Source organism: Hyalella azteca, unplaced genomic scaffold (assembly GCF_000764305.2).
Source record: "Hyalella azteca isolate HAZT.00-mixed unplaced genomic scaffold, Hazt_2.0.2 contig3816, whole genome shotgun sequence".
Lineage (NCBI taxonomy): Eukaryota > Metazoa > Arthropoda > Malacostraca > Amphipoda > Hyalellidae > Hyalella > Hyalella azteca.
The window spans coordinates 313,784-327,002 of NW_025934050.1; the positions used below are offsets into that span (position 1 = coordinate 313,784).

The window sequence follows — 13,219 nt, forward strand, 5'->3', positions numbered from 1 at the left end:
TTTAAATTCAAGCAAAATCTCATTATACGAACAAATTACGACGCCGGATTCGTGGACGACTTTGAGTCGTTCCGCATGCTATAAAAAGTTCATAGGCCTCTTTAGGATGTACATATCAGGGCTGCATATGGGGCAGCAACCAGAAACTATTTAATTGTCGGGAGTTCGATGTGTCATGTTTGCTACGTTAGGCTTCGTGGACGCGTTATGTCCGAGTCCATATAATAAACTGGCTTCTGCCTTCTTCCATAATGAATCATAAACAAAGCTGATGAAATACGGGCATTTGATTGAAAACATTATACTACTAGAAAATTTGTGAGTATTTTATTACGAATAGTACAATGGAAGAAAATTTTTTATACATTGACTTCCTGTGAATCAAGTCCCTGCACCTATTTCCATATGATTCATCCGCATTACAATAAAGACTATTTGTAAAATCGTCTTTCATTTAATGCATACCACATAAAATTCCACCAAGCAAAGGTTTTGGAATTTCTCTGGGGAATTTGTGTTCTACTAACTACTACTACTAACTGCAACATAATTAGCGTCGTTTTGTAATGCTGCTTGTAAGTCAAATTTAAAAGTGACTTGTACTTTGTTTTTATACAAGGCCCAGCTAAGGGAAATGAACATACGATCACAGAATTATGCCCCTTGCTAACGATATTATCCTCCAGAAAAAAAACAGCCAATAAGCGCACGCCGGTTATGCATCCAAATGACTCAAATTCCATATATGATTCGAGCTAATGAATCGGAAAAAGGGCTTAATCCATACTACTAATTTTTTATTCTTTCTATGTGGTATCATGCATAATTAGCAACTGTGAAGACACTACGATCAGACGTTCCCCAAACTGCATCAAACTCAACTCGAGCAAAAGAAATGCAGAGCATCTACGAGCACAATCATTTCCTTCTAAGCTGCGTCTTGCACTGAACCTAAACTCCTCTGTTCTTCATTTTCAAATTTATGAATTTATATCAATAATCAATCAAGAGTTTTCGATGGACATTAAAATTTTAAGTCAATACTTTTACGTAGGTCATATATGCTTGCGGGGTTGAAGCTTCCACCAATGTGGGTGCTCCAATGAACTGGGCTAACCGGATTCATTCATGATTTTCCATGTTTATAAAACACAGCTGAGAACCAATATATTATGACGCTATATATAAAAAAGTAAAACTTTTTCATTCGAATCAACCATTATCCAGAACCCTGTCAAACATACATAAAATTTCATATAAATATTTTTCATTATATACGAGCTTTCGTTTAAAACTTCAGTTCCTTATAGTATGCAGAAACATTATAATAATGAGCTATGAAAGCAAATGTATAACACTGTTGAAGTTGTTGAAGTTATCGACTTAAGTACCATTATTTACGGTTTTTACTTTTAAACTTTTGTTACGTGCATCTTGATTGTTATTAAACTGAGAATTATCAAAAAGTTTCATGTGAATCTAAATTATCATACTATCATACTACAGTACACATGAAATGCAGCACACATGAAGTGCAGTACACATGAAGTGCAGTACACATGAAGTGCAGTACACATGAAGTGCAGTACACATGAAGTGCAGTGCACATGAAGTGCAGTACACATGAAGTGCAGTACACATGAAGTGCAGTACACATGAAGTGCAGTACACATTAAGTGCAGTACACATAAAGTATAGTACATGGTTCTGTCAACAATGTGTTATATACACATGTCCTGTACACATATATAATCAAGATTTGACCAAGTGCATATACCCATAATCAAGTTTGCTCGAAGTTCATTAAACACAAACATGATTTCGTGAAGAGGTCAACAGCACACTGTCAAGACTTCAGTCTTTGTGTTAGGCAGGAGCCTGTGCTTCAGTAGATGGTTCAAGTATGCCGTTGGCTTAAATACACCACAACATTCTTTCTACTCAAAGCAACATGCGAAAGACAGCGTTAACAAAATTTCAATTCAATAAAATAGTAAACTGGTTTCTGTTCTTCTGTTCGACTGACTGCGCATTGAGGCCGTTAAGATAATGAAGAAACAAGTCGCCAGCGTATGATGGTTATGGCAAATGGTACCCTCGTATATGCCGCTCTGGCGTAAATGCTGTGGTATTTGATCTCTTATATTGGAGCAATTGGCCTGATGGCAGATTGGAAAGAAGCCATACAACGAGATGGTCAATCAAGTTTTGGCAACTGATCTGACTGCACAATGATTTTCATTGACATTGCGATGCTATCTGACTTCATGGAATTGATTCAATCTGAACCTTATAACTGTAAATACTCGTGCGTTGCCTGATCATGTAATAGGCTAAGCTATTTATCGTCGTCTTTCCAGCGATGTAAATGATACCCAAATTTGTCAGTTAATTAGTTATAGCTGGTCTGGCCGAGTTTATAAATAATTTTTTGGAGAAGGCAAGGAGTTTAGAAACGGCAAGCCTCGCTACTATTCAAACGGAATCTAAAAAAATCAAGATAATTTAATTTCATTTATTAAATTTCAATGTTTTCTAAAACCAACGTTTAGTCATAACGAAATTATTAAACTATTTACTATTTATTAAATTCAAGCCTCTCCTTAACTGCATTCCAAGACTAATCTATTTCACTGATATTACCGTTCTCGGCCTAAACAAAAATTCTTGAACGTCCGTAAAGTTACACATACAAATATTGGAAAATTTAGAACGATTTTCAAATTCAAAGTATCACAATACTTTTCATTCTAGCTAATACAACCGTGTGTTATTTTCCATTAGGAAACCATGCTGCCTCCTGAGCTGTTCGCGCTGGACTCGTCCGCTTACTGCTTCTCCATCATCAGCAGAGACAAGGACTGGAAGAAGGCGGCCGTGTCCAGAGACTTCGGCGGCACCACCTACACCGTCCAGGCCTTAATACCACAGCGTAGAGAAGTCAACTCTACAGGCACGGTAAATTATAGTCAAGAATTATTCAAGATTGAGATGCGTTTCACTTCAGGCTTTTGTGCAGTGAAGATTATTAATAAGTATTCATTACTGTATGTCCATCACTAATAACCTAGACAGATGTTATTTTTGAACGTAAACAGCATGCTTCATTCTTTTTTTTTGTGAATATTATGCTTTCGTTGAATTTCGGTCTAGGCAAGGACGAGTGCACTTCAGGAGTCCGATCGCAGCGAGCACTTGGACGCTTTTTTGAAGATTGCACTTTACTAAATATTGAAAAAATAATCTAATACACTTCTTGTTGGAAATGATGATAAATGTTTTGCATTTTTTGTTGGACCATATTAACTGAACATCTAAATTCAATAGAATTTTTAGAACGATACGAAAAAATTAACAAAATCTTAATCTCTTCAAACTTAGTTCGGATATATCCCTATCAAACAACCCGAATATCTGCTGACGATTTTAAATAATTATTTAGAAACAAGCGGTGCTTCACTTGAGGCTATTTATAACCCTGCGTTCAGCTTAAAACTACGAATGAACTTTTCGGCTCCTTATTGTGAGAAGTAAGAGGCAGGCCTGCTTCACGCTTTTGCATCGGCGAAATTTTCCTGTCACGGAACTGCCAGCATGACGATGTGGAATTAACTACGAAGAAGAATCATTACAATAAAATTACGCGTTTATTATTTGAGTTTGGATCTGGATCAGGATTGTCTAGTATAGTTGTGGCGACAATTTTAATGATGCAATTATTCTTAGCGTTACACTTTGAAATGAATTTGCCTAAAATTTGGTTCTGCTTTCGTTCTCAATTAATTTTGAGAAAATATATGACCTTTCACGTGAATTACTGAATCAATGTCAGTGAAATATATCAGGTGTTCCTCTAGCTGGACTCCCTAATATAATAAGTAAATATAGTTCAACATATTCTCATGATCATTTGGATGAATCCGAAATATCGACTCAATATTATTTGTTATTACTTCATGTCATATACGAGGGTAAAATTGAAATTATTGAATGGGTAATATAATTTCCTCTTGTTCAACCATGCCAAGCATCAAGTACCTGTGGAACCGTGGGAAAATTTATAAATGAAAATAATCTGAAGATTTTGAAACTTTATAATAACGAGCGTTATTAATTTCGCTGAAGCTGAAATAGTGGTATTATATTCATTATATGTATTAAGCGTTTTATAAAATTTTATGCAAGCTCAGCTTCAAAGCAATACGATTCAAACGTGTTTTATTAAGTCTTAATCATCTCTAATAGTAGATCGAGCAGCAATTAAGGTTTGTTATTATATAGCTAGCGTAGTTAATTCTCTGCTGTATTGAAAAATCGATAGTTTATATAATAAGCAAATAGGTGATCTAGGCAAATGGTGTGGTGTAAGCAAATAGCGTGATCTAAGCAAATAGTGTGGACTAAGCATGAGTGTGGTCACATTGTTGTCTTAATATTTCTTTTTTACTCAGTCAAACCTGTACAAAAAATTTATGCATATGCTAACTACCTTTAACCAAGTGTTTAGCGTGGAAGACACCCCAGTACTAGAGCCACATTTACTTATGGAGCTTCTACGTCAACTTATTCCAATTTGTTAGGTTATGGCCGATGTTAAGTCGGCGCAGCTTCGAGAGAGCCTAGCAACAGAGCGCGACCGCGACCGCTGGTTGCGCTGCTCTGAGGCGGCCGTACGCTGCTGTCAGCGCATGCTGGAGCTCCCACCAAGTCCAGGTATTGTATTTACGCGGGAAATTGTATATTTCGAGCCGAAATCGCATAATTGCCGGTTCTATGGAATTGGCTGCCCGTTGCCGAATCTGTAGAATCACCATTTCTATTCTATAGGAATCTGAGGTAAGGTCATTCAGCCAAGATTTTTTTTTAATATTTAAATGAATAGGAACTCGACCCAACTTGACCTAACTTTTTCTAACTCTAACTTTCAATTTGTGTTTTAATTATAACCGATATTTATTTAAATATAACCGATATATTTAAATAAATATCCGTCCGACTTTCTGATACAGCAACGAAATGCTGGTTTTACTGATTCGGCAACTGGCTGCAGATTCCATTGAATCGGCAATTCCGCTATTTCGGCTCAATATATATAATACTTCTCTGACCTCTGACCTATCAGCTTCGAGAATAATTTGTTCTGAGACCATACTTACACGTTCCTGCTTGTTATACCACTATTAGTTTAGGTTATTCTTCACCAACCTCACCTCCATCAGTGTTAGAGAAGGCCTTGCTGGTATAGAATTGAATCTTATTGATAAATTTTATCGAATTTCAGTTGATCCGTAAAAGAGTTTAGGCCCGTCATGTCCAATACAAATAAGTACCTAGGCCATCATGTCCAATACAAATAAGTACCTAGTAATTCAGTCAGAGCCACTGCATGTTCTTGACCCTCATGAATTTGAATGAGCTCCTTAAATTGAAGCGGCTGACTGCAACGATTATTTCAATTTGTATCCGTTGGCTACAAAAATGAAAAACGATCTTTTCTCAATCCATATCTAATTGAAAAGGGAGTAAATATTTATTATTTTTTTTTTGCAAATTAGGGAAAACCTATAATTATTTAAAAAAAATTAATCATCAATTACTTTGGAGGACGTTGACTTGATTACGAGCTGATAGTGTTAGCATTTCGTAACTTGCCCCTTCGTTTGTTTCCGGTCAACCATTCATTGATTGCACTATAGCCACTTATTTTGACGAACTGATAGAAGTTTTTATTTTCATATTCACATTCACCGAAAGATGTATGAAAGATATTAAGACGTTTTATTAGACTTATTAGGAATATTATTAAATATTGTTGGCAGCCGTCAGTCGTGTTGAATCCGGCAAGTACGGCACTCATCAAATCAATGCAGTTGGATGAGGCAAATGAACAAATTTTTAGCTACGCAGGCGAAAAAACTCCCAGTGATTGTAGTCTTTTGAAACCGATATTCAACTATACCCAAGAGTTGCCGAGAGTTGAAAAACATAAACGTTCATGATTTTTTTCACTACTATTCCGAACTGTGCCTATGATTAATGTACACCAAATTGAATAAAGAGGATTGGGTCTATTTGTCGGGAATTGTGCGACGGTAACTTGTTTTATTTTTGTCTTTCAACTTTTCAATTGCATTGATTGTTTGACCGTTATTTTCCCCTCTGGTCAGTGCGTATTACTGGATGACTGAATTGAAGGAATTATTCTTAATCAATAATGTCATAAAATTGTCACTGCTCAGTAATATATTGCCTTGTTCCTGTGGTAACCGGGATAAGGACATCGCTCATTGGAATTTCTGGCAGGAGTCCAGTAAAATTTTTGTCACCGTGTTTCAAGTTTAGGAGAATTTTTTTCCGTATTTTGTTAGTTTTTTACCGTATATAATTTAATAATTACTTACACGTGCAATTATTTCTCTCGATATATTCCAGTTATTTCTGCGTTTATTAATTATAAATCATATTGTCCTAAATTTATTTGTCTCTGAATTTCTGAAGACAACATCGCATGTTTTTTCAGCGGGCTCGAATATGTGCCCGCGCACTTGGGATCAACTGCAGTGCTGGGGTGACACGCCTGCAGCATCCACGGCGTACGAAGACTGCCCCTCCTACCTCTTCTCGGAGGACACTTGCGGTCAGTGACAATCACTTATACGTCTCGAAGTTCACATTGATCATATATAGCCCTAACATCTAGTGAACAATATTACATGCAAAACAATAACTGTGAAAAGAACTGTTCAACACGTGTCAGACAGATTGAACATCGTTGCTGCATATACTCAGGAATTGTTTGATATTCAGGAATCGCGCAGCGGCTGAGAAGTTAGGAAATTAAAATATTTTTGCAATTTGTCTCAGAATGTTTGGTACATGCAAAACATTTTTAACACGTAACTAATATTTATGTAGAAATAAAAACATATACATATATGTAAAATATATTCATATTAGAGAAAGAAATGAGTTGTTGAATTTTTCATCTATTTCATGTAATTAGTGAATGCGTTGTAATTCGGCATTCCCCTTTTCAATTTAGTGACTGCATCATTCACTATTATGAGTCTACCCACATGGTCCCATTAGAAAACAACTTCTTGTTACAAAATGATCATTACATTCACGTTTGGGAATACATTACATTAGGGAAAGTTTTCTTAAAAATTAATTTCGATGCTCTAATAAACTTGATTTTATTTTTGTTTACTGACTTGATGCGAGTTAGTACAAATTTATGTACAAAGAAGTTTATGTACTGCAATCGATGAATAAATTTACCCAACTAAAAAATCTTTGTTAGTTTGAAATTTCACCCCGAGCATTCCGTTTATGTTTGAGGGCTGATCATGCTGGTACAAACATGCCGGTAAATAACCGTGTGTCCAGTCTCGCCCAGTCAGCACGCGATTTTGCTTCCTGCGATTGCCGTATTTTAAAAATAATATATTTTGATTCAGGAATGAATCATCAATCGGTAAAATTCTATAGAGACTCGAACACTGACACCAAATAACATGTTTGGCGCTATAATTATCATCGTGAAGCTTGATTTATTGACGAGGCTCATTTGGAAATGCCATGCAGGTTAACATTTTTCCTAAGTTCACCAGTTGATGAAATGTTTTGAATCCCTGTTCTCATATATTGTGGATATGTCAGGCTGATGTAAATTTGCAATTTAGTATTGAAACCTTTAACATCTGACTGTTCCAGTTTCATATCTGGAGTCACCGTCATTCAGCACATGTAATCAACCTCTTATGAGTCAAGACGGTTTTCAGCTTAGGCCCTCATTGTCAAGCAGTCATTAGAAACAGTGCATTGACAGTAATTTTCTGAGGATTGTACTTGGGAAAATTTTTATTGAATTTGATTAATTGATATATTCTATCAATTTAATAACAGCAAGAATATTCATTTGTTTAAGAATAATCCTGAACGCTCTCTATTCATTGGCAATTAATCAGTTGCCACACCTATACATATGTGGTTGCTATGAGTTATTTCTCTTCAGTGCTGACCCTTTCGATTGGGAAATTACCCTTTCCGATTTATGGCTCCAACAGTGCGCGGGCTGCACATCAAAGATGCTGATTTCACTAACTCGCAGTGGTGAAAATTCGTTTTAATTTATTATATTTCGTTCAGACTCGAAATAGTTTACGAATAACTACAGCTAATATAAAATATTAAATTACCAGTGAGTTTTCGTGCGTTTACATTTGTAATAATTAATGTATGTTTAATTAATACGAATTAAAATAGATAATAATTGTAAATGTGTTTACAATTAAGTTTGTGTGACAAAGTTTGTGGACAAAGTTCTTGTTCAAACATTTAAGTTTGTGGACAAAGTTCTTAGTTATTCGAATTCATTTCTCCAAAAATTTCGGCTGGGCTGAAGGGCAATTACTGAAACGGGACAGATTATGCTGAGATACTGCTATACAGTACCCGCTTAAGACGCCCTTAGTGCACCTGCATTAGGCGCTACTGCCGTTACAATTCTTCTGCTGAATAAATTTGGAATGCTAATATAATCGGCTTCTCGTGGCGATCATCGTGGTTCACTGTTTACCGTCTTGCTCCCTCAAGACTTGTGCATTATCAACTGTAACTGCATATATCTAGTAAATTGTGATTTTGTTCTTCTTAATGGTATGTTTCTGTCTCTACCATTTGATTGTATATCTGAGTTCGCTATACTCAAATACTTGTGTTTTGGCTCTTCCCCCCTACCCATCACGCTCCGAACCAAACAGACTTGTTTCAGAGGGTTAGGGGCACCAATCCACCCTTAAATAACGACTAGCCCATAATTATCACACCATCGACATTTCTCACCCCATCAAGCAACTGCATCAGTCATCAACTCAGCCTGACTGATCGAGACCCCAGGAACGCTCCACTAAATAAATAAGACTCACCGCGGCCAGATCCTTCACCTTTATACTGATGACGCCTCTGCCTTCGACAAATTGGCCGCCTAAAAAAGTCAACCACATCTTCAGCAAAATCCATCTTCATCATATATTACCCGAACCTTCCATCAAAAAAAACATATTTGCTAAACAAATTTAAAAACATTAAAAAAAAGACGCCTATGGACATGAAAGAAGAGATCCTACGGCTGCTGAACTGAATGCATGTGCAAGACATCATAAAATAAAGAACTACGCTCACGTAATAAAAATAATCAAAACAAACACCATTGTACATACAATGCATATATACTTAGCGACTGCTTCTACGTGTTCCAAACCATGATCACCTCAATTGATTCGTAATTATAACTCTTCAGTTGACAGAATATACTCAGCCAGAATTAATTTATGCAACGATCGTTGCAGTCGACAACTGATCACGTCCTCAGCCGGAATCAGGTCCTTTTTGGATCACTTCAGTCGATACCTGCTCTTGTACGCAACCAGAATTGATTTATGCTCAGATCGCTAAGTTGACAGCTGCTCTACACTCAGCAGTTTGTTGGTACTTCTTCGTCCCGGTATCATCTGATGAGACAGAACAGAATATGACGAGTTTTAATTTCAAACGATTCTTCACGCGCCCAAAAACTGGCCAACTTCACACTTGTTTAACTTCTTTTTCGGTATTTGCTCCACAGTTCTTTTTTTTTTGCGGCGACCCTGCAATCAAAGTTTCCGCAAGAGAAAGATTGGTTCACAGTCATCAGTATTTTAAATTTTTCAGCATTTCACATATTTCAGTATTTCAGATATTTTTCAATATTTCATCTTAATCTAGAAAGGGTGGCCCCAACCCCATACTTAACGGCGGCGTGCTACCCGGGCTGCATTCGGGGCAAGAAAGCTGATGCGAACGACGCCTCCTCGTACAACGGACCGCAATGCACAAATGCAGCCACTGAGAGTGAGAGAAGGCTTCCTCCTTCCTCAACGCTGCAATTCTCAAATAGCTCCTTGGCACGGAGAACTGGCAGTCGGCTAGCTACCTTTTTCGTAGAAAAGTGAGTCGTCCGATCACTTCCAAGCCCCCGCGAGTAGCAGCCAAACCGAATAGCACAGAAATTGCGACGAGACGAATTCGCGGAGTCGCTTCACATGTGGTAGCGATGTATCGTGGATACGCGGACCACTTAAAAGTTATTACAACAAAAAATGTTTTATTCAAGATTAATGCAACAAAATAAATGAAATGCCATTACTATCGTTTGGAATAATCCAGACAGTCATGCTCTGTAATGTTGTTACAAAAATAAAATGCATTTCGGAACATTTTGCGTAGATGTCAGCGCAAAACTTAACAGTTTTGCCGCTGACTTAAAATATTTGCAGGAAAACAAATATTGAAGATTTAATATTTTAGGCGTTTTCATAACTGGAACCCCATAAACAACTTTCCTCAAATGAATGGATATTTAATTCAGATAATTTATATTCCTCGTCACTATATGCATACATTTCTAATATCACTCACATCAACAATTTTACGAATAAATTTCATTTTAACTAAAGTTTTTTCAATTAAAACGCAGATTAATCCAATTTAGAGTCATTATACGTAATAATAATAGGTAAGGCAAGTAATTATAGGCAAAAAACTTCATTCCGCTTATGATATGAACACAATGAACAACGGAACAGAATAAGTAATGCAATGCAATTCATAACATACACCTAGGACCAGGACCCATAACACTCTTAGACCACATTCCCATAATTGCTAACATATATATCTGCTAATCCCATACAAATAGCCAACCGTCCTCGCAGATCCTTCCATTGAGCCGTCTGGACCTTATACCAACAAACACTCAGAGCACACAGCACTTGCACAACCCGACCCTACGTAAAAAGAAATAGAGTTAATAGACACACACTTAGAAAACTGAACGAAACTCGCCTATAGAACGCCACCTATACCTCAATCCCCGCGGTAACACACAGCATTATATCCGGCATCAAACTCACGCACGAATCATTACTTGTACATTATAGTGTGGAGCGTTTTATCAGCATTTTCGGGTTCACAATTGTGCGGAAAAGTTGCGGATGTGCAAAGGAACTATGTGTGCAAGATTTTAGACCTCTAGGCTGAAAATTGAAACTTTTTCAGCTTTGACACCGAATCCTCATTTCCCATCTCTGTTATCATAGATGAATGATATTATATTAAAATCTAATTATATTTTGATGTAATTTTATTTTGAACACTATGCAAATGCTTTTGGTAAAAGAAAATATAATCGAAGAGACGAAGAGCTAGGTATTGTAAGCGGCTGCATGAGATTCGTCAACGAATGCCGCGGCTATAGAGCGGAAACAAAAATCGAGCAGAGGATCATCAGAGATCCCCACCGAACAATGAAGATCCCGTACGGAGCAAAAATTCAGGCAAATCGATCGTCACTCGCGACATTGCCCTCATCCTTGTAACAATTGACGCTGATGTTGGTCCAACGAGCTTATATTTTCATCATTATTCCAAAACAGTCCGATTCAATTTGATCCAACATAAGATGCCATTTTCCCTGCCATCCATCTGGTTTCGATTGCTCGCTATTTTTCATAACTGATTTAAACAGGTGACCATGGGGTGTTAAATAACACGCACTTCATTTATACGAGCGAGTTTTAACTCGTATTCTAAATTACAAACAATCAAGACATTTTAATGTATTAATATTTTGATGTAATAAATGTATATAAAAGTCCAAAATAATTCATTTGATACATTGAAATATAATAACTTAAAAATCTTCAGAGTGGCCTCGCATTCATACCAAATTTATTTCCATTGTAGCAACTTATGCTTAAAAAAATAAAATCTGATCAAAATGCTAAACAAATTTCAATTCTTCTTTTCTAGGGTATGATGTTACCCTACGATTTGTTCATTAGCTGAATATAATTTATCTGCACAAACATAAAAAATAATATTTCACTTTGATACATTGACCCTCTTCGAATGTATTTTGAATGGCGAGCAATGGACTTAGCTCGATGCTACACCATTTACGGAATGATGAAAATCATGAATAAGTAATGATCTCAGAAAGCCTCATAATGATATCAGAGAGCCCTCGTTCGAATACAGGGATTTCTGGATGAGCTTTAGCCATCCGCTTCACTCCAGATGCACGCGATGGTGTAAGTGTTGATGAAGAATAAAAAATAGTCACAATTTACCAGCACAATTTGAGGAAGATTTTTACTCTACATCTACTTAGATGTTCCACAATTTTTGGCAAAAATCTAAATACTCAATGATATGCTACTAAAATGATTTTCAAGTCTTACGCTGCAGGAGAACGTCAAACTCCATGTGAATATCTCGCTTGCACAGCTCAAATTATTGAGACACTATAAATAATCTATAATAAAAACTACTTACATCCTATCATTGCCACACCACTTCATGACAGTTCAAAATTTTTGCCGTGATTGCAGCCGTTCACCTTCGCAAACTCATCCATCTGGGCCACTTTTTGTTGACTTGAGCTTGCGTCCAGGCAGTCCGCAGTCGATGTGGCTTTATCTTCGCTGAACGGCGCTCGGTCTCGGTCAGCTAGTCGGTTGGCTCCCATATAACCGGCCGTACTACTGCCGTGAAATGTCCTCGGCCTACGTCGATCTTGCAGGCGGTAACGAATCGAGCGTTTTGAAGGCAGGGTGAGGAGAAGTACAGAGGGAGGGGAGGAGGAAATATATCGAAAACTCATTTGCTTAGAATCAATTTTCAGATATGGAGTTGATATCGTAAATACTTGCCGATTAGTATTTTTGTAATTATGAGGTTACATAATGAATAACTGCAAGGTAAACAAGCCTCTGAAGAACCAGTTCTATCCACTTTTCGTGCATTCAAATTATTTTTAAATAACATCGTAAAAAATGAAATAAATGCACAATTTGACGATAAATGTAGGAGTAAATACAAATAATTGTGATAGAGACTACAAATACATGGTAACACTAGCACAAATTCTAAGTTTCCGTTGAAAAATATCCAAAGATTCTAAAATTTGTAGGTCAAAAACCCCGGTTGTGTAAGCTAAAACTCTAGAATCTCTGTAGGGCTCTGGAACGTTGCACTGCTCAGCATGGACGCTCACAGGAGAATGTTTGTCCATTTTGAATGGTTGTCAAGTTTGTCCAATTTAAACTCATTTTCGTATTTGCCAGCAAATGTTTCAAACAAATTGACAATTTGGGCATGGGTCTTCGTCTCGGCG

At 36.9% G+C, this 13,219-nt stretch overlaps 1 protein-coding gene across 1 annotated transcript in view; it reads left to right on the forward strand.

Annotated features, from left to right (window-relative positions):
• The first annotated feature begins 2,790 nt into the window (after positions 1–2,790).
• LOC108672066 (calcitonin gene-related peptide type 1 receptor) overlaps positions 2,791–13,219 on the forward strand; it is a 29,361-nt gene continuing 18,932 nt past the window's right edge. The window contains exons 1-3 of the mRNA XM_018159683.1: positions 2,791–2,958; positions 4,581–4,713; positions 6,521–6,637. Of these exons, the coding sequence (XP_018015172.1) occupies positions 2,791–2,958; positions 4,581–4,713; positions 6,521–6,637 (418 nt within the window). The remainder of the gene's footprint in view (positions 2,959–4,580; positions 4,714–6,520; positions 6,638–13,219) is intronic.